Here is a 26,596-nt window from a genome sequence, read left to right as displayed (position 1 = left end):
CATACATGCATATATTTTTGTGGGCTTTATACAAGAATTGAGCAGTATAAAATCAAAATTTTAGATTGCAGAAATAATATATTTGTGTGGTCAAATATCTCACCTTGTGTATAATTCGAATTTGTTTTTGGAGTAGTGAACTTTATAATTATTGCCCCAAATTTCTATACAATAAGTAGCTACGAACATGGAAGCATAAGATAATAAGAACAAAGGGCAAAGTTTTAAGTACAATTAAAATATAAATAACTTAGGTTATTTTAAATAACTTAGTAGGCTATATAAAAATATAAAAAACTTTGTCCATCGTTGAACACAAACAGTGCAGTGTTCACTTTAAAAATGTCGCTATAGCGGGAGGGGGAAACCCGGGGAAACCAGAAAAGCTACACTCCAGAAATGATGTATAATCTGACCAATCACAGCCCTTGGGGTCTGCGTCGCCTCGACGCGTAGTTACAATTTTTTGGAGGTGCGCGTCGAGCTCCGGCGGAGGGTTTGGAGAGGGGTTCGCGTCGACGCAAAGGGGTCCGCGGAGGTACGCCGTCGACTCGACGCAGAAGCATAAAACAGGCTTAAAAGTGACAATGCATTGATCATGGGCAAAATACACCGCAGTGTTATCCAAAAAGTGCATTGATGATATCTATTGTGTTTTAAACAGTCAATCAAATGATCAACAGCAATTTAAAAATAAAATAAATGTCCAAAAATAAACTTGTTGCCCGAACAATAAAAACAAAGATGAACCAAAAGTTATAGGCTATAATTAAATGATTAATAAAATAAGCTTCTTGACAAGTCTTTTCTCTTAACTGTATTTGAAAACGAAATAAAGCAATGCCAACTTATCCATTATAGAGTACTCTGTCTGTACAAAACCCGCAGTTCAGGCGCGCGTGACAAACGCTGCCAGTGTGAAAGCAAAACGCGCGTATGGTGCTCCTGCTCACCATATGCACTGCTCCTGCGCTGCTTACGCTCTGCTATCGCGTGCAGTGTGAAACCGGCGTTATGGTCAGCCGTTGTCTTTAGTAAAATATATTTTTAACAGCAAAAGAGGATTAGCTCTGGTGCAAGCTGTTAGTACAACTGGCCCGTAGTGTTGTAGCCTATTTACAGTTAGTTGATGATAAATTATAAAACACAAACCATTAATAATACATTTAATGTACATTTTCTGTACACTCATAATGACTACTGCCAGTGCCTACGCATTAGAAAAATATAAATCATTAGTTTATACCTTTAAACTGACCTTGATTGTTCTTTTGAAAGGCAAATGGCATATTATTTTTTTTAATCCACAGATTGACAGTGATGTTATCTTGCTAATGGAGGATTCAGCTCTGGCCAACTATATTCCCTCATATGGAGATAGACTTGCTCTTTTCAATTTTTGCCGCAATCAAAACCCTGCTTCCAAAAGGAAGTTGGGTCTGTTTGAAAGACTGAGAGAAAAGATGAAACTGAGAAAGCAATCTACAACTGAACCCCAATCTGAAGAGAGACCTGAGACTTCTAAACCCAAACCCAAATCCAGAGCCAAAGCAAGTAAGCGACAGATTGAAATTGGCTGGATTCATACAGAAAACAAAGAAACAAAACAGGTCAGAACAAAACAAGGAGGGGGTACTAGAAAGGTTGCAATGGACATTAATGCAGGATACAATGAGATCCTTAAAGAAGGAAAAGAACTTTTCTTCCCGGATGGAAATTCTTGTAAGGGTGATGAATGTGACTTCACATTTGAAGTTTGGGACTTCAGACAAAATGTTCTTCCCAATGATGTCTCCATTGGCACAATACATGAGGCAGTGAAACTGCCAAATTTGCGCTTCTACATAGCTACTAAGCCAAACGAGTCAGCTGACAGTACTTCAAATATTGAGTCTGAAAGTGAAAATAATGATGAGACCAGCATCATCTCACTACAAAGTGATTATAGTGAAGATTTAGCAGACTTTTCTACAATGCCCACTAACAACTATGCAGATTCCTCAGTTGTCACAGATCTTCCAGTGGTACCAGGCCTGAGTATTACATTAGCTGAGGAAGTTTTCATCATGGCAGATGATGTAGTGAATGACCCACTTAATATATTTCTGACCCTGAAATCACATTTGGCCCTTACTCAGGAGATGAATCTGACCTGGAGAACACGTTAGTTTATGTGCCTCCAGAAACCACTGAAATTGGCATTCAAACAAAACAAATCATTATACATCATGGAAACTGCCTCCATGACATGATCAATGAATTTTCTGATCCGGAGACTTTGACCAGGCAACTGGCATTTAAACGCTTATTGCCAGACAATTCAGAGGAAGCTGGCTGTGGGTCAGGGGTTCTCCGAGATATATATAGTACCTTCTGGCAAGAATTCTATGATCGTTGTACACTTGGAACTACAATGAAAGTTCCTTTCATTAGACATGATTTCCAAGCTGACTCTTGGAAAGCTGTTGGCAGAATTTTCCTGAAAGGTTACAAAGACTGCCAATACATTCCAATAAAGATGGCCCCCCCTTTTATGGAGGAGATGCTTTTTGGTGCAGTATACAGTGACCTAATAGAGTGCTTCCTTCAGTTTGTAAGCACCCAAGAACGAGAAATTCTTCAACGTGCATTACAGGATTTCTCTTCTGTTGAACTTGATGAACTGTTGGAAGTTCTTGACAGCTATGAATGCCGCAGAAAAGTCTCTGCAGAAAACTTCTCCGAAATTCTGAAGGAGATTTCCCACAAAGAGCTTGTCCAAAAGCCAATGTTTGTGTTAGACTGTTGGAAGGACATCACACAATCACAAATCACCCTTACTTTTGAGGAGCTAAAAGAGATGTATGCTAAACTCTTACCAACAACTAAAAAGGTCTTAGGACTTTTGAAGTTCCCTGCTGATATGACAGCAAAGCAAAGAGAAGTGGCACATCATCTGAAAAGGTACATCAGAGAAATGGATGATGAGAAACTAGGAAAGTTTCTGAGGTTCTGCACAGGATGTTACTTGATTGTGTCAGAACGCATCTCTGTTGAGTTTGCAGTGATGTCAGATTTCACAAGGCGCCCTATTGGTCGTACATGTGGGATGTTCCTTCAGCTGTGTGAGAACTATGAGAATTTTCCAGACTTTCGTGCTGAATTTAATGCTGTTTTGGAGAGCAACATTTGGGTAATGGACATAGTTTAACATGTAGTTGTCCACCTCATTCAGAATATCTGAAAAATAATTTTGATTTCTGTTTGATTTAATTTTGATTTGATTTTCAGTTACAGAAATCAAAAGTTTATCATAAGTTAAAGATGAGTTAACACACATTTCCCTTTGCTTGTTTGGTTTTAGCAATGTTGCCTTAGAAATCTTAGCTTGAAGATTGCAATTATACAAGCATATACTTTTGAAAAAAAAAGTAGTTTAAATCCCAGTCTAATTATGCTGTAAATTGTTAATAATTTAACTGCTTGATCACATTTTAAGATACAGATACAGATAAAAAGACACTATTGTCATACATACACTGATACTTGTAATTGTATGCTCAAATATTTTATTGTTAATTTTCAGTGCAGACTCAAAGTTCCTTTAGAAAATGTTTCTGTTAAAATCCAAGGAGTTTTGTGCCAATTTAACAGATTTTGAAATTTCAAAATGTTTTCATGTTTCAATAAGCAGTGCTGTTTTCATGTTTCAATAAGCAGTGCACTTCATAAGCAGTGCTGTTCATTGTTCACATTTGTACTAAATAAACATTTTTCTTAAAGGTGAAATGTGCATATACAACAACTGTGCATAAATCAGACATAATGTTGGTAATTCAGTATCATAAAAAACATCAAATACTCTTATTTTTAACATGGCACACAGCAACATGCACTTTAGCTAAATAAAGGCTGTGCAATCCATAATGCACTATATAGTGATACTTTGGACACATGGTATGTTTACCTACAAAGGGTTAAGTAAGCATTGTGTATTAAACTTTTGCTGTTGATATAGCAGTCACACTCATTTTAACACACCTGCTCTAATTTTCATTGATATGGAGCATGAACTACAGAAAAGACAAATAAATATGAGTTATGACAGATAGGTGCCCAGCTAACAAACTTTTCTTTGGATTAAGGACCATCAAATATTTTGCTGTATTTCTGCTCTCAACAAAATGTAAAGATTAGCTGCACTGAATGGATCTGTAGGAGCATCCCATCCATTTTCCTCCATTAACAGACAGCACAGATCAAAAACTGTTTCATCACAAGGGAACTGACCCTTGGGGGTGCACTCTTCCTGACACAAGGCCGCTTCGTCCATGTCAATTAATTTGAGTCTATCTTCAGCATTGTGCAATCCTGGAAGAGAGAACATAACTATCGGACGTCCTGATGCTGCATCATTTCCAGATCGTGCTCTGATTTTGTGGGAATTCCATGTATTTACTACCTCATCAAGTTCGTCCTGTAAAGAATAAAGAAATACAAAATAATAAAAATGTACAGAGAAATAAAGCATACTTTAGGTATATTGAACAATAGTGTGATGTATGCGTAATTATATAGCTATTTAAAAGATATAGTTTAGCAAGTGCTACTATATCAATCGTTTTAAAATCCATTGGCATTGTTAGCCTAATAGTTACTAGTTCATTGTTTATCTTGGCTGTTAGTGGCTATAGGTCTGGAACTGTTTTTTTTTCATGGTAAACCCACATGAAAAAAATACTATAGTATTTTTGAACCACACTATAGTAAAGTACTTGAATTAATTTGTTGGGGTAATTCTATAGTTGTTGTGGTAATATAAAAACTATAGTAATATAAACAAATTACTTTACCCAATACTGTAGCCTACTAAGTTTTTACTATAGGTTATACTACAACACACTACAGTTTACCGTAGTAAAAACTAAAGTATACTACAGTATATGCAGTTGTCAGTTCACTATAGTTAACACTACAGTATGCATTGGATTCAGTAACAAATTGTTAATACTTTAGTATAGGCTATACAGTAGGCAATACTACAATTGAATTTACTATAGTAAATACTATAGTATTTTTTCATGTTAGAAATGTCATAGGTTATAAAACTATAGTAGGTCTACAAAATGGCATTTTAAAACAAGACATACCTGAATAAGGTTAAGGAAGCAGAACTGGATCAGACTTTTATCCAAAAAGTCTCCGCTAAAGTGTCCATCACTGATTAATGTCTGGAAAAGGTTCATCCAAAACTGTGCGCTCTGCTTACGGAGGATACCCCACCATCCCTCGATTCGTTGGTTTGCTGTGCTTCTTCCGTAAAGGAAACTCCTTTCTCCGGCAAAACTGTCTCCATGGTTACTTCGTAAAGACCTTTGCATTGCTGCCACACTACCATTTTCGGTCCCCATGTCCGCGCGCAACCTCTCGGGACACCCTCCTATGCCAGTAACTGTTTTTATGAAGTAACTGGCTATTACTTTAGGATCGTTGTTGGTTGTGTACGCCTCCATCCACAGAATGTAACGACTGTAACCATCTATACAGCCATTAATGGCAATGCCGTACGGTTTTAATTTATCATAGCTGTCCATATGCCAGAGTGCATTCGGGCCAGCACAAGTGTACTGGCGTCTTCTCAAGCGTTTCCTTCGTCGAAATTCCACACCTTGAGGATCAACAAGTTTAATAATGCGTCTTATGGTATCCTGGGAAACCACGAAACCTCGATGAATCGCGCGTAGGTGAAGCCAGCGATAACCTTGCATTTGTCCACTGGTTGTCATTTCATGTTGGACAAAAGCGAGTACATCGCGCAAATTGGACTGATTTTTTCTTCTAAAAAGACCTAGCCGCTGGCAAATTCTCTTTAAAGTTCGTATGCTAATTAATATTCTGTCATAATTAGCTAAAATTGATAGTATTTCTTTGTTACTGAAAGAAAGTCTAAAATATAGCTTGACTAAGTGATCCAACTCTGCCATCCTCTATCAGTAGGCTGCAATGAACACTGGTCGAATGCGTTATTCTCTACATTTCATTTAGACTTTTTTTCTCGAAACACAACGACTTTATTCTCGATATTTAATGAGTTTATTCTCGAGATTGTATTTCGACTTTTTTTCTCGAAATTTAACGAGTTTTTTCTCGAAACACAACGACTTTATTCTCGATATTTAATGAGTTTATTCTCAAAATTGTATTTCGACTTTTTTCTCGAAATTTAACGAGTTTTTTTCTCGAAACACAACGACTTTATTCTCGATATTTAATGAGTTTATTCTCGAGATTGTATCTCGACTTTTTTCTCGAAATTTAACGAGTTTTTTCTCGAAACACAACGACTTTATTCTCGAGATTGTATCTCGACTTTTTTCTCGAAATTTAACGAGTTTTTTCTCGCAACACAACGACTTTATTCTCGTTATTTAATGAGTTTATTCTCAAGATTGTATTTCGAATTTTTTTCTCGAAATTTAACGAGTTTAATCTCGCATTATAATGACTTTAATCTCGAGATGGTTTTATTTTTTTTATTATTGCCTGGCCCTAATCCTCTTCCGTAGTTTTGTATTTGAGAAATCACAACCTTATAAAAAAAATCAATATCACCAACATTTTTTATATTTCTGGGGACTTAAAACCAAAAACTATTATTATTTATTAGAATATATTTGAACCAATTAATCTTAAACATTCCATTCATACAGTCAAAGTCAATGAGCTGTAAATGCCCATCTTTATATCCCTTTACTAGCACCCCTTTGTCATGTCAATAATCTGAAGGTTTCCGGCTGAAAGTGAAGTCGCTTCTGTCGTCTAGTGGAGAAGACAGAAAACTGCACTTCCGTTTCTGCCATCACGATAAATAACACTCACCACCAGAGGACAGCAAACTGTTATTTTTGTGATTGTGTAGAGTAAAAGTGATTTTAATGAGACTATAAAGGCTATATTTTTATTATTGTAATGGGAAAATTCACATGAGATAAATCAAATATATTTAATCATACCTATTCCTTAAACTACAAAACTAAAGATAATTATAATTTATTTCCCATATAAAATATATAAATTTGGAGTATCAAGTCTCCCTTCTCTTAATGGTTTGTCCACAATATATTGTATTTTGTTCGTTTAAATAAATTATATATGGGCATTAGGCTATCTCATTTGAACAACACCCGGTATGAACTGGGTTTCTGTAAGGGTGGTTTTGGGGTAGTCATATGAATCCCTTTCTGCTTTAATTGTGATTTTTGCATAGTTCGTGTTTGCAGATTCACACTGATGCTTTTGCGTGCTAGCATCAGCATTCGTTTACTAAATAAAATCGACCGCTAATAAAAAGAATGCATTTATTAAAAATGTAACATACACATTTAAGAATTATATATCTGATAGGGATAAAAAAAATATTATTATTATTATTATTATTATAGTTCCATCACATACAAGTACAAGGCAAATATCAGGCAATGTTGTAAAGTTTAAAGCATTAAAAACAGAATAACAACAACAACGTATCAACGTATGTGATGGAACTATAATAGCCTACCCCCAAAAAAGTGCAATATAATAATAGGGAAGTTACATACATTTGAAAAGCTAAGAATGAAAAAGAAAAAGGGCAATAGAACAATAAATGTCGAGTATCTTCAACTGACATGTTACAAACAGCTGCATTAACAGAATAATATCCGTGAATCATTTTATTTTTTACTTTATTAAAAATAACATATTTATATGATAGCATTTTGATATTATATGTAAAGATTCCATTTTGATTTGCATGGATGATTGGATCCAACATTAAACGGGTTTCCTTTATCAAACGTTTGTAGTCGCAAAAAATCGTGTCTTTGCACACGTCGTCTCTCAAATCCCTCCGTGTGAAATCGAGGATACGTAAACGGTTCCCAGTGCACAAATGCGTTTTCTTCAAGTTAATAATTTACTCAAATTGTAGACCGAATTAATAGTTTAAACAGAGAGATTAATTACATAGAAACAGAAAAAAAAAAAAATATATATATATATATATATATATATATATAACTATTCTGACTTTTTGCACCAAATACCAAGTGTAAAAAAATACCATTATATAGACAAAAACTATGGACAAACAAGAAGTCAAACACAAAAGTCATATATTATTGCAAAAGCGGAAACTAGAAAACATCAAGTGCAACCACAAAAAGTTTATGCAAGGACCGTCTAGTAGCCTAATACCTCGAAAAGCCTCTTCCGACCCCACCTACTCTCAGCAGCTCAGCAACTTCAGACCGCCAGGAGAAACTTCACGCACTTCTCTCTTTCCCACTCTGTGATTTCTTTAAGGTGTAATCTTGTGTTTCTGCCGCGCATCTCTGCTGCACAGACTCTCGTTAATATCTGCCACATGCTTTATTGATTTCTGAAGAGTTGGGGAAGATTTTACAGCCTCAGAGATGAGTGAAGCAGAAGACAATGACATTCTTGAGCTGGACTCAGAAACAGAGGAAGACGTGGAGATGACTGTTATGACAGATGTGGGTGAGTTTCAGCATCTTTAATAGTTTTCTGCTGTCTTTGTAGCTTGTCCTCATACATGATTCAGATAAAAGAGGACGAACCCTGGAGCCATACCATATTAGTTTATTTTTCGGCGCAGCTGGTCAGTTGAGCTTATCAGAAGTCACATTTTAGAGATAATAACGAGCACAAACGCGTTCATAGAACCAGAGAATACAAACTCAAATGACTTGGATATATTTGCATATGTGAGAGACTCAAAACAATACAGCACGGCCTAACCAGAAAGACAAGTTACATAATTCATCCGCTCATAACTCATATTAGCCTAACAAATATCTGCTCTAATAACGCTGCTGAAAACGTTATTTTTGAATGCTCTCTGAATGTTCTTTCTTGGTTATGTGAAAGTTGAGGGAACATTCCATCGTGTCATTGGAATGTTACATTGGATTGTGGAACGTTCTAAAAATGTTCTGAATCAAGCAACATTTAAACAAAATGTTACATGGACGTCATGAAATGAAAGATGTTTTTGCTCTAATGTCTTGAGAACGTTTTTAAACACCAAATGTTTTATTATTTTTTCTGGAAGAACGTTTGGTCTTAACTTTGCAGAAACATTCTGAGAACATTCCCTGTTAGCTAAATAATGATGTCGCTTTTTATTCTGTTGCTTTTTTGTGTAAAAACTGTATAAAAATGATCCAAACAACATTAAAAGTGATTCAATTTTACGAATCCATATGTGTTTTAGTAACAAAAATGTGTGTTAATATATAAAATATATTATAGATAAACACTATACACAAGACTGAAACAGAAGAGCCTGAAACACGCTGATGATTTACTTGTGTGTGTTTTATGGACTGTTTTATGTCACGTGCTGGAATGGGAGTGTGTTGTGGAGGCGTTCCTCATAAAGTTAGTCAGATGTTCCTGGACTGATGGATTTTCCTTGTTGCTATGGACATTTTCCCCTCAGCCAAGCAAACATCTGATTCCAGTTATTTCTTTCCCATCATGCTTTGCTCTCTGGCTGGTTTGTTTTCCCTTTGTTGTGAGTAAACATTAAACCAAAGCATTCACAGGCTGTGTGTGAATAAGTTTGATTAGTTTGAGTGTAATAAGGTTTGATGCTTTATGTCATTAGCTGTGAACTGAAAGGAATGTACTCACCCTCAGGTCATCTGAGATATAGATGAGTTTGTTTGTTCATGCGAACAGATTTGTAGCATGAAATGTAGCATCTCTTGCTCAGAAATGGATCCTCTGCAGTGAATGGGTGCCGTCAGAATCCAAACAGCAGATTCATCTGAACATTCATCATTTAACATCTTGAGAAGTAAATGCTGTGTTTGGAATTTTATTTTGACGGCACCCATTCACAGCAGAGGTTCTGTTAAATCTATTCTTCATTGTAATATTTTGTATATGCTTTTTCCTAGTTTATTCTGAAGAGTTGCCAACATACAAATCTATGCCTAAAGGTCAAGCTGTGCCAAAAGTGGAACGGGTTTGTTTCTTTTCAATCAGCCTTGATAAAAACAGGGAAATATTAACACACCCAGTTAACACACACACACACACACCCAGTTATTGCTACAGTAAGTTCATTACAAATCTCAGTATTTATTAGTGGAACATATATCTGAATTAATTCAGTAACTCAATTATTTTATTAAGGTTTTTTATGAAATTGTAGTTATTTTTCGTCACTTAATGGAGAAGATTTTGAGCTTTCTGTAACGCCAGTTTACTGTTAACAGGCTGAATTCAACGGTAACCCAGATTCACTATTTTTCAACGATGGAAAGAGAAGGATTGACTTTGTTTTGGTCTATGAGGATGAGTCTAAAAGTTTATCTGATAAAAAAGGCTCAGTTATGAGGAGAAAAGTAAGTCAAACGTCCCTTTCACACATTTGTTTAATTCACCTCTTAACAAACAGAAACTGCTAGACCTTTACTAGTAGTCTGAGAAATAACATTAAAGGTATTGGTACACAAATGAAGATATTTTACCAAAGAAGTTGTTTTGAAGAATGTTGGTAATCAAATAGTTGGTAGCCATTGACCTCCATAGTATTTTTTTTCTACGCTAAGGAAGTTAATGGCTAAAGTCATTCGGAATGTGGAATTATTTAGTCACAAATTCAAGAAAAACATGTTCATAATATCTGTAATATGCATTTAGAAAATAAATACTAAGCAGACTTAACTGGGTAAAAATCAACTTGTCAAAGAACATTTCTGAGTGATACGTTACCCGTATTTTCTTCTTTTGAATTAAAAAAGATAAAATATTTATTTGAAAGATGTTCAAATGTTTGTGAGATATTCACATGCATTATACTTACAACCTTAATCACTAAACCAAACATAACTCTTTTCTTAAAGGGACAGTACACCCAAAATTAAAATTTACTGTTAATTTGGTCATCCTCAGGACATACAATATGTAAATTACTTTTTTCTTCAGAAGAACATTAAAGATGATTTTAAGCTGAAACTGCGGTGCTTGATGATTTATAAAATGTAAATCAATGGCTACCGGCACTTTAAGAGTCAAAAAAGCACATACAGGCAACACAAAATGAATCCCTGTGACTCCTGACGACATATTGAGGTCTTATGAAGGGAAACGATCGATCTGTGAATTATTTACAACATTATTATTACAACAATGTCATTTGTACGCCTCAAAATCAGTGAGTTTTACCTACATTTCCTCTTCTTTCTCAATTATTCTCTAGCAAAGACGCAGAGAGTTTTTCGAAGGCAGCCTGATGAATATGCATGTGGAATTGGAAGCGACAAAATCCGTAAGTCATTTAACCGCACAGCAACTACAGAAATAGATATAGACCTTGTAGAGATTTCTTTTTGTTTGTGAGCTCCACGTGCTTGGTTTATATCAGTTTTTCCCATATATATGGACTTCTCAAGAAGGATTCTGCTAGTCCCGTCTGAACCTGTTGACATGATCTGCAGGACTGTTATTGTTTCAGATGCACGTGTGCCTTCCTGTGGCGCTAATGGGAGATTTCCTCCATGTGTTTTGTAGGTAGTGGATGAGAAGCTCGTCTGTGTGAAAGTACACATGCCTTTTGAGGTTTTGTGCACTTATGCTGAAGTCATGCACATCAAACTGCCCATCCAGCCCAATGATCTGGCCCCACAATCATCCGCGTACAACTGCTTCACGCGTCACTTCTACCCCAGCGAGGACGTCATCCCCAAGGAGCCCGACTTCTTCACAGCTCCTTTCCGAAAGGATCAGCTGAAGTGTTTTTATATGAAGGATAAAGAGCAGTTCTTCACGCCGGCCTTGAGGAGCAGAATGGTGCGTTAAAATTTCACAGAAACACTCATGCTTAACCTTCACCTGTGTTTTACTGATATGCTGTGGGTTGCAGGCGTACTACATCCTGAGCCGAGCGCCGTATGACGTCAAAGGAAGTGTGAAGAAGTTTGGCTTGAATAAGCTGCTGGATGGAGGCGTGTATAAGGCTGCGTATCCATTACATGATGTAAGTACCTCCTGTGTGTGTCTTGTGTGCTTGTTATTTTCATTTTAGTTAGTTGTTATAATTTTGTTTTGTGTTTTTGTCATTTTTATATCATTTTTATACATTTGTATTCCAGTTTTAGTTTTTCTGAAGTTAAATTAAATGAAAATGAGTGGCAGAGTGCCAAATTTTTTTTTAATTATTATAATTATTGTTGTTGTTGCAATTAAATATACATTTTTATTTAAAAATAAAATATTACTGTTGCGTTTTTTATTATATTTTTATTTAATAATTATTAATAATATTGATGTATATATTATCAGATAATATATTTTTTTTAGTTGTTTTTGTTTTATTTTTGGTAGAACATAATGATCCTAATTACCACTGATCACAGTTTATTATGAACATTGTTTTGTATTGCAGCTTTTTTAAATGTTAACATGTGCTGTTTACATGTGCAAATGAGGCAGTATGTAATTAAAAATTCACTAATTTGCATGCATTTCCAGAACAGGAATCTGAACCCTGGATAAAGCCAGGATCAATATTCTTGTTTCATTTTGTTGACATAATGAAAGTTTTTCACAGAGAGGTTTAGAATTTTATTTATCACCCCAAATAAAGGAATTAAATGTTACATATCAAGTGTATGTTGTATGAATAAAGCACTCTGTGAAATTGTGCACACTTATAATGATTATTATAATAATCTGCATGCAGACAGCACAACAAAAAAAAAATGGCCTTTGAAATGTTCATCATTCAGTTGATCAGCAAGTCACCATACAATGAGATGACATCACATCCTGGCACTTCATTCTTTGGAAAAACAAAGAGAGTTTTTTTTTTCTTTTTTCAGAATTACTCTAAGAATCATTCTTGGAATTTATTTAAAGAAATTTCTTGGCTTCTTTCCTAAGATTTTCCTGTGGCCGGCCCCTGTCCTGCATTTAAACTGGATGTAGTTTATGTAGATTAAGGGATGCTTGAGTATTAATGAGCTTTCTGCTGGTGTTTTTGTGATTTCTGTAACAGTGCAGGTTTAATGTGAAATCTAAAGAGCCCGACTGTCCTAATGAGAGATTTCTGCTGTATAATGAGTGGGCTCATCCCAAGAGCTTCTACAAGATGCAGCCGCTGGATCTGATCAGGTGTGTTTGTGTGGCAGTCTTCTGATCACCTCCTGAAAGATGAGCTTGTTAATATGCGCCTCTGCTTTCAGGAAGTATTTCGGTGAGAAGATCGGCATATATTTCGCCTGGTTGGGTTTCTACACAGTCATGTTGACCCTCGCCGCTGCAGTCGGACTCGGTTGTTTCATATACGGATACACAACCAGAGAGAGCAGCACATGGAGGTACAGCAGACTTTTTTTTCTAATATTGCATTATTAATATTTTTTTGTTTTGTTTTTATTTAGTCATTTATATTTAGTAAAGCAAAAAAATATTATTATTAATAGTATTATTAATTTATGGAAATTACATTGGATTAAAATAAATAAATGATACAGCTAACAGTACTGTACTACAACAGTGTGATTAGGACTGTCTGTACTTCCTTATTAATTTAAATATTACAATAGTGTTGTTTATTATTTTGTTTTTATTTAGTCAGTTTTATTCTGTAAACATAAAATAATTATTACTATTAAAAACTATTTAAAAATGTAAATGTTTTAATTAATAAATGAATTTAAATAAACATAATAATATGCATAATCACAAAAAATGTTTCCATACAATAAAATATATAGAAAATATTAAAATAAATAAATTACACACACACACACACACACACAAAGAAAAAGTAAAATAAAAAGTAAAAAGCAAAAACATAATTTAATGTAATAGAAACCTAAATTTTATAAATAATATTTCATACACAATATTTATAATATTAACTCACAGTATAAATTAGATCATAAAAACATATTTATTGCAGATTGTGCAACCCTATAAACTTACAAATCAGAACACATCAGTTTTTATCAGAATTGTCCCCAAATGCTCCAGCCCTTCTTGTACAGTGCTTATGTCTGTGTGACTTTGACTGATTCTGACCGTTTGTTTGAGCAGCAAAGAGGTGTGTGACCCTGAGATTGGTGGAGAAATCATCATGTGTCCACAGTGTGATCAAATCTGTCCATACTGGAGGCTGAACACTACTTGTGAGTCATCTAAAGTGAGTAGGATTGGGGATTGTCGTCTCTGGAGGATTGTGGGATTTTGTGTCTGATCTATGATTTAACTGAGGTTTGTTTTGTTTGCGAAACACTCTGCAGCTGAGACTGTTGGTTTTCCTCCACAGAGACTGTGTATATTTGATAACTATGGGACGTTAGTGTTTGCCATCTTCATGTCTGTTTGGGGTGAGTGATGTCATACGCTGGTCACATGATCCCATGCACTCATACCAGTGGTGTATTGCTAAACTTTTTGTCTGCTGACAAAATTTCAGCTCCACATTGCAGCATATGCTGGCCAAGAACAAGCATGCAGCATGACTATACATGTTTGTTAATGCAACATTTAGTTGCATGTCATAAACATGTTTTGAGTTTCAACAAAGCTTTTGCTGTTTTTGTATGAAACATCTTTCATTGTTAGCATTTTTCAGTTTATTAACATTGGTTAACTTAGTTAAGGCAAACTAACAGGGTTAGTAAAATAAAACTGAATCTAAAACTAAAACCTTTAAAAAAAATATTTGAATAAAATCAAATACATAAGACATTTTCTTTCTACTATTTGCCAAAGAAGCATTTTTCATTTTAAGTGAAATAACTAAAACTAAAACTAAAATAATATTATTAAAAACTACATAAACACATATAAATGTGTGTGTGTGTATAAATTCTATGGAATGGAAAATATAAACAAATTAAAAAATATTTAAAACAAATAATAATAATAGTATCTCAGTGATACTAAAGTAAAACAACAAAATTACAAAACTTAAACTAAACTTTAACTAAAACTTTAAGTAAAATTTAAATAAAAACGGAATATATAAACATAAAAACTGATTCAAAATATTATTAAAATCTATAGTTTCTTAACACTTGACCTAACAGTGACAATAAAGCATTAAACAAATATTTCATACCATTTATTTATTGTATATTTCCATTTTTACTATAATGCTATTATAGTATTTATTACTATTTTGAATCAGCATTTATTTTTATGTTTAATTTAATATTTAGGATTTTTGTGCATTATTATTATTATCATCATATTATAATTTATTTTTTTATGAATTTTGTGTTTTATTATTATTTAGGTTTAATTGATTTTTATTTCAGCTTTAGTTCTCTTTTAGTTTTATTTATTTCCATTTATTAATTTTATTGTTTCAACTTCAACTTATTTCATTTAGTTGCAAAGGCATTTATTAATGCTTTTTTTTAAATAAAAAGTTGTATATTTTATTATTATTTAACGGAACTGAGCTGAACTAACAATGGACAATTGTATATTTTAAAATACATTTAACTATATATATATATATATATATATATATATATATATATATATATATATATATATATATATATATATATTAGGGCTGCAACTAACGATTATTTTGATAATCGATTAATCTGTCGATTATTTTTACGATTAATCGGTTAATCGGTTTATGTACTTATATTTTAGTTTTTTCCATTTTTTCCCCAAGTAAATTATTAATAAATGGTCTTTATCATTCAGCATAGATTTAAGAGATTTTAACCATTTTGCACTGTCATATCCTCATCAAAAATATACCTGGAGTTGTTTTATTGTGTTAGTAATTATTTTGTTGAACTCTTCTGCAATCAGAACACTGACCCATACTCTAGCAAATTTCACAAGGAGATTTCAAATAATGTTTTCACCATGGCAGTCCTTAGAGCTCCTAAAGTAGTTTAACATCCTGAACAAAGCTTATTAAGGAATCTTTCAGAAACATATTTTCACGAAGAATAAGGATAAAACAGAATAAAATTGCAGTGCATTGTATTTTATTATTTACTGGGAAACAGCTTTATAGCTTTTGCTGTGAAAATGTAAACAATCCTTCAAAAAAAGTGCCAATGGCATGAAACCTGAATGGAACTCACAATTTAAAGTAAAATCCATCAGAAGGTTGTCCAGAAAAAAAATAGGACACACACTAAAAACCTGCTGTGTGAAAAAGAGCAGTGAATACTTAGAAAAAAAAGTGCACATTTACCTCTCTCATTCAGTCATAATTAGGCTGCACGACTGAATTTTGAACTGGTAAACGACAAACTGATCACAGAACATGTTTGTAAAGCTTTAAATGTTAACTGTTAAAAAGCAATGTTATCAGCTTTTACGACTAAACATTTGCAAACAACATTGTACTGGAGAATGTGCACAAATGAAAGTCTTAGGGGCCGTTCACATATCGCGCCTAAAACGCGTGGAAAACGCTAGGCGCACCGCTTTCTCCTTCTTTCCAAAGCGCTCGCGCAGAAGCGCCCCTGAGGCGTCTGCCTTTGCTAAGCAACCTCCTTGCTCTCTCCTTGAAGACGCGGAAATTTCAGCAAAGGATAAATGGATTTGTAGCTCAAAAAAATCGCTTGCAGTAGCTCTGCTACTAAATTTATTTCAAAATGGAAATCCATATACAACTATGATCAGCTGTTCCTTTCATCTTGACTGAGCTTTTAACGTTGTTACGAGAAAGGATGAAGCTGATTGGTTAGTTCTTGTCACATGACCCGCGGTGCGGTTGCGGCATTCTGAAAAGTTTAAATGTTTTTAACTCGATGCGGTGCGGTGTTGGAAATAACGAACTTGAGCGCGCAAAAGACGCGATATGTGAACGTCCCCTTAAACAGTGCAGTAGTGCAGAGTTTACAGGTTACTCTTCTTTTTTAAAGGCTCAATGTAAAGTACTCCCACATCACGCTGAATGCTGCAGACATAGACATCATATGATGTCTATGGCTGCAGAGACGCTGTTCGGGAAGCACGTGACATAAAACAAGGCCAGCTATTGGCTATTCGCTACTTCTCCTGTTGTACTGGCTGAGTAAAACCTCCGGTGGCTCATTACTGCCACACTTTGGTCACCGCAGATTTGAAATATGCACGAAATGAGCCGCTTACGGCAAATAAAAGTTATTTAGCAACGAATCGATGACTAAATTAGTTGACAACTATTTTAATAATCGATTTTAATCGATTAAATCGATTCGTTGTTTCAGCTCTAATATATATATATATATATATATATTGTAACAAATTCATTTCTTATTGTTCATGCATTAATGGGACCTTCCTGTAATTACTGTAATTTTATTATACATTATTTATATGCATGGCATAAATCTTGCTTTTTGTATGCAACGTGTTTTGTTTTTCGCAGTGACTCTGTTCCTGGAGTTCTGGAAGCGCTATCAGGCCAAACTGGAGCACGACTGGGACACGGTGGAGTTTCTTCAGCAGGAGGAACAGCCTCGACCTGAATACGAGGCTAAATGTGTCTATGAGAGAGAGAACCCTGTTACAAAGGTATGAGTTTCGCTACATGCAGTTCAGATGAACTCATTGTTTTTTAGGTTTGTGACATTAACAAAGAGCTGTGTTTGTTTTATACAGGAAACAGAGAAGGTGCCTTACACGGCCTGTGGCAAGTGCATGAGAGTGTCGTGTGGCATCAGCACTGTGTTATTCTGGGTAATATTGTGCTTTCTCTTTCATACATGTAATTAAATATTTAAAAAGGCATCTAAAAGTCAACATAAAACAATAATACAATACAGGGCCACATGATTTCCATAGACAATCACACAATTTATCATCCATGTTTTCATTTTAGAAGTAAACCTGTCAAAAAAAAATTAAAAATAAATTAATGCGTGTGTGTGTGTGTGTGTGTGTGTGTGTGTAATAAAATTAAATAAAGCAGAATTAAAAAAAAAATTAAACACATTTGATAGGGCCCTAAACATTTTTTTTGTTAAACTTTAAATTAATTGCTATTGTATTGTATACGTCTCATGATGTAAACTGATTACATATGCTTTTGGATTAGAGTTGAATTAAACTATTAAAATGAAATCCAGAATTTTTTTAATGGAAAACACAGAATTTGTTAAAAAAAAAAAATAAACATAAAATAATTATTACAATTTTATAGTGCCCTCAAAATGTTTTATAAAAACATTGTTAGACATTTGTGAGTCATTGTATAAATTGAAAACATTGTATAAATATTGTTAAACTTTTAATAAATTGGTTTTGAAATATATAAGTTTCTTGTTTTTAATTAATTTGACTTTTTAATTACTCTAATTTAATTTGACCATTAAAATTAAAAAAACAGACACAGAACTTGGGGGAAATATAAAACAGATTTCATGGAGCCCTAAATGCATGTTCTGAGATGACTTGCGTTCACATCACGCATGTAAAACAGCTTGCAAATGTAAATTCATGTTGTCGTGTTTTGTTGTAGGTTCTGTTGATCATAGCGTCGGTGGTCGGCGTGATCGTGTATCGTCTGGCGATGTTTATCACTTTCTCTTCGAAGCTGCGCACTGAACTGAACAGAAAGGAGCTGGAGCCATTCAAAGAGTACATCACCCCTCAGATGGCCACATCCATCACGGCCTCCATCATCAGCTTCATCTTCATCATGATTCTCAACTGCGTCTACGAGAAAGTGGCCATCTGGATCACAGACTTCGGTAAGGGACCCCTTTCTCTCGTGCTGATTTACATTGGTTTGTTTATATGAGTTCCTCATTTTTATTAAAAAGGTTAGTTCACCCAAAAATTTAAATTACCCAATAAATTACTCACCCTCAAGTCATCCTAAATGTATATGACTTTCTTTTTTCAGACAAAACTAGTTCGGAGTTATAATAAAAAATTGTCTTTGATCTTTCAAGCTGTTTAATGCCACTCATCGAGCGTCCATCCATAAGAATAAAAAAAGTGTCACACACGGCTCCGGGCGATGAACAAAGGCTTCCTGTTGCGAATTGACGTATTTTTGTAAGAAAAATAAGCATATTTAAATCCAATTTAATCTAGTTTGCACTCACTGTTGTAAACGAAAGCAGTTCCGGGCGGATGATGTATGGAGAAATTTTCCGATTCCGGTTCCGGTTCCACCTAACGGTTTCCGGTTCTGATTCCAGTTCCATTAAAATCATTAAACAATTATTAAGAAATAGTGGTAAGGAAAAATGCACAATACTCAAATACTCAATGCTCAATACTGTTTATTACTTACTGTCAACTTAATTTAAAGGTTGGCAATGTCAAAATGCAACATATATTACAGTGTAAAGATCTTTATAAGTAGGGTGGGGTATTTTTAGAAATTTTCTGGTTCAGCTTCTGGTTTCATTTAAATGAACTATGTTTTTTCCTATTTTACCTTCACTGAATGTAGCATTGATGGAAGGTAGTGAGTAACGTTGAGTAATGCTAGTCCATCAATCAGAATGTGTTTCAAAGTTGATGTTTTTTACACCATCAATAACGTTTTGCTGTTCAAGTAGGAATAAGCTTGTTGGCCAAATAATCTTTTGAGGGCTGAGACATTTGTTAATTTCCCTTAATTAATGAAATATAAACGGTTAAACTTAAACATGTATACACACTCTCCATTAAGTGCCTATTTTACAAATAATAATGCAGTCAGGAGATGGTGTGATGCAATGAGTGGTTTCCACATTTTTAAACATTTAAAATGCATTAAAATAAATATTTTCTATCACTTTGTTTATCACTCTTGAAATGACCTGTACACTAGATAATCTAACCCTCATACTTGCATAACAATAGCAGTGTATTTATTTAGTGGAACAAGTTGAAGCCAGTATGTATATTAATGACAATATGGGACAAATATAATGTAATTTAGTGGCGGCAGGTGCAGCGCGCTGCCGTTAGATGTACAGTCAGACAAAACGATGTGCAGTTATCAAAGGCGCGAGTGCACATACAGTCGTGAGAAACAATGTGTTCGGCAATTAAAGACGGGACAGCGCAACAAGTTTGTGGATGCGCGTCATTGGAATCAATGTGCTCAGTAATTAAAGAGGCAGGGAGGCGTGTCTGTTATTCGGTTCGTGACATCCTTTACAGCAGCGGTTCTCAATTCCAGTCCTCGCGCCCCACTGCTCTGCATATTTTGCACGTTTCTCTTTGTTAACACACCTGATTCAGATAATCAGCTCGTTAGAAATTAACTCCATGCATGAACTGTGTTCCAATTGTTCATTGCTCCCTACTCCCTGAGCAGGGGAAATCTGTTGAAGTTTACCTCACATCGAAACATTCATTCACTGATTTGTGCTGTGCAGTGACTTTAAACATGGACAACTGTGACATCATATACCTCTGTAAATCAATACAATTTAAATTCACGTCTTGCACACTTCAATGCACTTTGATTGGAACATATAGCTACGTTCACTTCGAACTGGAACCATGGCTGAATATCCTGTGATGTCCACTTCGCAGGGCACTTATGTTCGAATAGAACAAATGTCTGAAGCGCTAAGAGAAACGTTTAAAATGTGCAGAGCAGTGGGGCGCGAGGACTGCAACTGAGAACCGCTGCTTTACGGGAAAGGCCGAATATTCAGAACACCGGTGCAAAGCTGCTCACAGCGCTTGGCACGTGTTGCACCAGAACCGTTTTCGGAACCGAAACTTAGAAATTGCTCATGGTTTCGGTTCTTTTCAAAGAACCGGTTTTCGGTTCCCATCCCTAACCATTTCACATTTTTGTTAGAATTTTGTTCATATTTTGTATTTTATATTTCAGCTTTATTTCAATTAACAAAAACTTTTTTAACAGTTTTTGTTAACGATAATAACACTGATATGCATGTTCAGAATTCTCTAATGTCAGTCTCATCGGATGCAGGTATCAAATAAAATATTTCATAATTTTTAAATTATTTATTCATTTATTGCAATTTGTTAATTTTGTGATTTAATTATTACCTCGCAAAGCTTAGTTTGAGAAACCCAGACTCACTGTAAACACTTATTCTGTGTGCTGCAGAGCTGCCACGGACTAAAACAGAGTACGAGAACAGCCTGACGCTGAAGATGTTCCTCTTTCAGTTTGTGAACTACTACTCTTCCTGCTTCTACATCGCTTTCTTCAAAGGGAAGGTGGTGGGATATCCGGGACAGCCTGTCTACTGGTTTGGTGCTTTCCGCAATGAGGAGGTGAGACATTTCTGTGTGATCAAACATTTGCTTTAATTGATATGCAGCTCTATTTCTTGATTGAAATGTGCAATATTGTGTTCAGTGTGATCCCGGTGGCTGCCTGACTGAACTGACCACACAGCTGTCAATCATCATGACAGGAAAGGCCATCTGGAACAACATACAGGAAGTCCTTATGCCGTGAGTTTCACACACAAACCTCAAACTGATTTGATGGTCACAGAAAATCATTATTCGGCAATAACTTTCACGCTAAATTGTATTCTAAATTTACAAATATAGTATTTCTAATTAAGCAGAAATTAGAAGTTCAAACACATCTGTACATATGAAAAAGTCAATGCAATTATTAGTGAATGAGACCCAGTGTTATTTAGGTGTAATTATATTTTGTATTAATATTTTGAATTATTTTTATTTTTATATTTTCTGTTTCATTTTTACTTTTTATCTTATATGAATTTTCTGTTAAATATTACTGTTTAGTTTTTTTTTCAGTTAGTATTTTTAGTGTTTTAAACTTAATTCGGGTTCTGCTTTTATTGAAGCTTTATTTCACTCAACAAAAACATTTAAGTAGTTTATAGTTTAATAATATCTATCCACATTATTTTAGTAAACTATAGTTTTTAGTAAAATTTTGAATTTGTGTCCATTTTTATGTTCTGTTTTTGGTTAAAATTTTTGTACTTTTGTTGTGGGTTTTTCTCATTTTTAGTAGTTTGCCATCAGCACTGATTAGTTATTACAGTTTACTAAAACTGTTTTGTTACTTGAAATAAAATAAATTTTAAGTGAAAAAATTGGAAAAAACACAACACAATAACTAAAACTTCAACTAACACTAAAACAGAAACGGTAAAAATTTAAACTATTATAAAATATTAGTTTGAGTTTGAAAACCACTCTGATTAATAACGCATGGTGTTTGTAGGTGGATTAAGAATCTGATATTTCGACACTGCACCCAGGTGGGTTCAGAAAAAGTGATTCCTCGCTGGGAACAGGACTATCAGCTCCAGCCAATAGGAAAGCTCGGCCTGTTTTATGAATATCTGGAGATGGGTGAGACTTTATGCACATCTGAACTATGAAACATTGTTGTATATGAACACAGTTGTGTTAAAGGGATATGTCACCTAAAATGAAAATTTACTATTAATTTACTTATCCTCAGGCAATCGCAGATGTAATTACTTTTCTTTTTTTTTTTTTATTCAGTAGAACAATAAAGAAGATGTTTAGAGATAACCGTTATCTTTGGTGATTCATACAGTGATAGTCAATGGCTACCAGCACTTGAAAAAAACAACAGAAGTAACACAAAATGAATACCCATGTCTTGATATATTGAGGTCGTATGAAGTGAAACAATCATTCTTTACAACATTATCACCCCTAATCCAAAGAATCAGACAAACTGGGAATCTGATTCTTTTTTAGTGAACTAGTTCTTTCAGACACTTCGTTTCAATTAATTGGTTCAAATAACCGATTCACCAGTTTGTTTACGTAATCAAGCAATGACATAACATATGCGATTATATTATTAAACACGCAATCATGATGTAAAACATGGATGTTTTACATGTCTAAAGTCAGAGTCGAGCTGTTTTCCTAGTTCAGCGACTATTAGAGGAACTGAAGCGCTGAATGATTCTTTCATCTCAGGATCAGATACGCCACTATTTTGGCTCATTTAGAGATGCAGTTACTGTCAGGCGTCTGAAAATTAGTTTTGATTGAGTAACTTGTAGATCTGTGCTAACTGGGTTGTGAACAGTTTCATACAGTTCAGTCTGATTTGATGACCTGGTTTATTTAGTTCACTAAGAAGATCCGGTTCAAAAGAATCATTTGTTTGCAAACCGAGCATCACTCCGGACCGTTTGTCTAAGGCTCTGGATTATAGTTAATAATGTTGTAAATAATGTTCAATTTCTTGAAACGATTGATCGTTACACTTCATTAGAACTCAATATATCTTCAGGAGCCAAGGGAATTTTGTGAATTTTGATTTTGTGTTGTCTGTATGTGCTTTTATCAATCTGAAAGTGACGGTTGCCATTGACTTGCATTTTATGGGTCACGGTTTCAGATAAATATAATAAAGAAAAAAAGTCTTGGATGGCCTGAGATTTTCATTTTCTTCTTTTGATGTGTTTGCAGTGATCCAGTTTGGTTTCGTGACTCTGTTCGTGGCATCCTTCCCGTTGGCTCCTCTCCTGGCGCTGTTCAACAATCTGTGTGAAATCCGTGTGGACGCCTGGAAGTTCACGACTCAGTCTCGGCGGGTCGTTCCAGAAAAGGCCCAAGACATCGGCGCCTGGCAGCCCATACTGCAGGGGGTGTCGATTCTAGCCGTGGCCACAAATGTGGGTTGAGAGGAAGTCGTTGTTTTTGTATCTTGTGTGATTGAGGTCATGTTCACTCTCTGTGGGTGTTTTCCTCTCCAGGCTGCCATCATTGCCTTCACTTCTGACATGATCCCTCGACTGGTTTATTACTGGGCGTTTTCTGCCAGCCCTTATTCAGATGGATCTGAACACACTATGGTGGGCTACATCAACAACTCGCTGTCTATCTTCAACATTTCAGACTTCAGTGCGACGAAGAGGCCGAATGAGGACATCACACCATACTGGTTTAACAACATCACCACATGCCGGTGAGCTCGTCAAACATTACCAGTTAAAACTGCACTTGCCATTTTAAGCTTGCCATTTTTACAAGCATTCTTCTGCATGTTTATTTGGGATTGTCGGTTTAATACACAGCATGCATATGTATTTTGAAAAGTAAACAGAAAGTATTGGTAAGTTATAAGGTGACCTGTAACATGTTATTTATAGAAAACTACCCAAACACACAAGTCTTCCATAGGTTTGCATAGTAAACATCAAAAGCTTGTCTGATAATAATGGCAGGTGGCAAGAGATGTTAAAAAGGGATTGTCCTGTGGTCTTTAAGGCGGAGTTCAATGAAAGGTTATTTATAACCAAAACGAGTTTTACAACCTGATTTCAGAAGAAAAGAAAAAAACCAACAAAGAGCTTTTTAGTTCTGTAGAAAAGTATCTGCTCGTGCTTTAAAGAAACAAAATAATAAATAATCCATGCAGTTTTTAGTGAATGAGACCCCGTGTTGTTTGTGTAATTATACTTTTTATTCATATTTTGAATTACTTTTTATTTTTATACTTTTGTCATTTATTATTTGTTTAAATATGTCTATATAGTTTTTATTAACGTTTATTTTAGTTTTAGTTATTTTAGCACATCAAGTTACTTAAGTTGAGTTTTTATTTTATTGTTAAACTATAACTTGTCTATTAATGACTCCTCTTATGTTCTCAGGTATCGTGATTTCAGGTATCCTCCCGGTCATCCTAAACAATATGACTTCAGCATTTATTATTGGCATGTTATTGCTGCCAAACTGGCTTTTATGATTGTGGTTGAGGCAAGTGACTAGATATGAGACAACTTATGATAACTTTATAAAACATGTTTGTTCTGTTGTTGTAAATATGCTGTTTTCTTATCCTCGCAGCACATTGTTTATTTCACCAAGTTCATACTGGCCTACGTGATCCCAGACGTGCCTGAAGCTCTGAAGGAGCAGATCAAACGGGAGCGTTACCTGACGCAAGTCATCCTGCACGAAACCAACATCAAACACTTCAAGGAGCTCATGAAGCCCATGGCTGACAATCTACAGAACGAGATTGAGGACCCAGAGTTAGAACTGAAACTGTGAAGCCTTAAAAGGCCAGTTCATGTCAAACCTGAAACTGTTACCGTCTTTCACCTTAATCCATGAACCACACCCCATCCCAGACTCCAATTCAGGCTTAAACCTCAAACAAACACAACCAGGAATGTTTGCATAGTCATTTTAAATTTAGCTGTCATGTTGTATAAAGTGATCACTGTACTGGTATCTGTATCTAAATGAACTGCTTTAATTATGACAGATAAAACAGGTGAAGGATCTTCAACCACTAAGTTTAATATTTTCAGAAATGGCTCTTTATGGATGAGAAACATCATTTTAATTTTCAGTTTGTTGCGAATGGCCACTAAAGTGTCCATTCAGTGTGTATTGTTACATATAATATTGGCATTTTATATATTATCAAAACCAGATATGTGATCTTTAACCACTTTATATTGAACTAATAAAACAAAGAAAATATATATTTTTATTTGAAGTATTATGCTGACACATCAAGTTCAATATGGATATTTCATAAAGTAAAATAAACAGAGAACTTAATGCCTTTTGCAATACACCTATACTAACAAAAAAATTGAATATCATGTTTTTGGACATGTACCATGGTATCTGGAGTGCCTTATGAATATGGTGTTTATAATTAAGGTGTATTAGGTGTAATATGGTATTAGGTTTGATAGCATTATTTTACCATGGTCCTTTCACACATGATTATGTGAGCATAATATGCCATAAATTAAGCATTTTAATATTATTTTAGTCCAGCTAACATTTCAATCGTGCTCTGTATGTTTGTGAATATTACCATATTTAGTCTGTTACCAATTTGTAAAATATGATGTTTACATAAATATACACACATATGTTTGCATATATTGACCACATTTTTATATATATAAAAAATAAATGATTGATGATGTACAATGTTGACTGTTTACATAATTTCATGCTTTAATATTACAACTTTACACGTTAACACAGTAAACACAAAATACACAGTAAACCGTGTTATTATTATACAGTAAAATATTATGTGTGTGATACATTTTATTTTTGCATTTTTTGTTACAGTTATAATTTTGTTAAGTTATTTTATTCATTTTTTCCCTTTTTATTTATTTTAGTTCATCAGGTTAAACTAAAAGAAAATAAAAAATAAAATAGCAATTTTTTAATACATTTTTATTATTACTATTATTTTTATTAAACACTTTCTTAGGGAATACAAAAGTGAAAAAACATATGCAAATGAAAAGAGAAAAGTGAAAGTGAGACCAAAGGGGGGGAAATTTCATAATCTTAGATAATAATAATTTAATGATAATTAGCTTGCTAAGAAAGTAAAAATTTTCACATTGCTTCTCAAAAGTTAAACATCCAAAAAAACATAATTTAAGTAAAGATCAAAGTCATTATGTATGAAGTTTACAATGAACTGGCAAATCTCTCACCAAAGTTGCTCTAGCATTTTTATTTATTTATGTGTCATCACAGCGTGACCTCAGCTCGGAAAAACCTTGTGTGTTGTTTTTACCATCATATAATGGCCCAGCCACTATATAATGCACCATATTGGTGGAATAAACTGTCAGAATCATCCTCTTTTACGTATCCTACTGAAAACAGC

At 34.5% G+C, this 26,596-nt stretch overlaps 1 protein-coding gene across 1 annotated transcript; it reads left to right on the top strand.

Moving 5' to 3' along the window:
* Window positions 1-8,206: 8,206 nt before the first annotated feature.
* Window positions 8,207-25,893, top strand: LOC132098635 (anoctamin-6-like). Its single transcript, XM_059504707.1, has 20 exons — window positions 8,207-8,517; window positions 9,945-10,012; window positions 10,266-10,394; window positions 11,252-11,320; window positions 11,563-11,841; window positions 11,915-12,028; window positions 13,049-13,164; window positions 13,236-13,370; window positions 14,092-14,197; window positions 14,324-14,384; window positions 17,396-17,541; window positions 17,629-17,706; window positions 18,488-18,719; window positions 21,059-21,228; window positions 21,314-21,411; window positions 22,166-22,296; window positions 23,401-23,606; window positions 23,688-23,899; window positions 24,588-24,693; window positions 24,784-25,893. The coding sequence occupies exons 1-20, from the start codon at window positions 8,433-8,435 to the stop codon at window positions 24,988-24,990; spliced, it is 2,748 nt and encodes a 915-aa protein (XP_059360690.1). The 5' UTR covers window positions 8,207-8,432; the 3' UTR covers window positions 24,991-25,893.
* Window positions 25,894-26,596: the final 703 nt, after the last annotated feature.

The sequence above is a fragment of the Carassius carassius genome, chromosome 22 (genome assembly GCF_963082965.1).
Source record: "Carassius carassius chromosome 22, fCarCar2.1, whole genome shotgun sequence".
In the NCBI taxonomy this organism is placed as follows: domain Eukaryota; kingdom Metazoa; phylum Chordata; class Actinopteri; order Cypriniformes; family Cyprinidae; genus Carassius; species Carassius carassius.
This window is presented reverse-complemented; position numbering and strand designations above follow the sequence as displayed.

What these genes read in the sequence shown, in the direction of transcription:
- LOC132098635 (XM_059504707.1), top strand. Translation starts at nt 8,433, where the DNA reads ATGAGTGAAGCAGAAGACAATGACATTCTTGAGCTGGACTCAGAAACA. An exon ending in AGAGAGAGCAGCACATGGAG is followed by an intron (nt 13,371 to 14,091) that starts GTACAGCAGACT and finishes TTGTTTGAGCAG; the next exon opens with CAAAGAGGTGTGTGACCCTG. An exon ending in ATACAGGAAGTCCTTATGCC is followed by an intron (nt 21,412 to 22,165) that starts GTGAGTTTCACA and finishes TGGTGTTTGTAG; the next exon opens with GTGGATTAAGAATCTGATAT.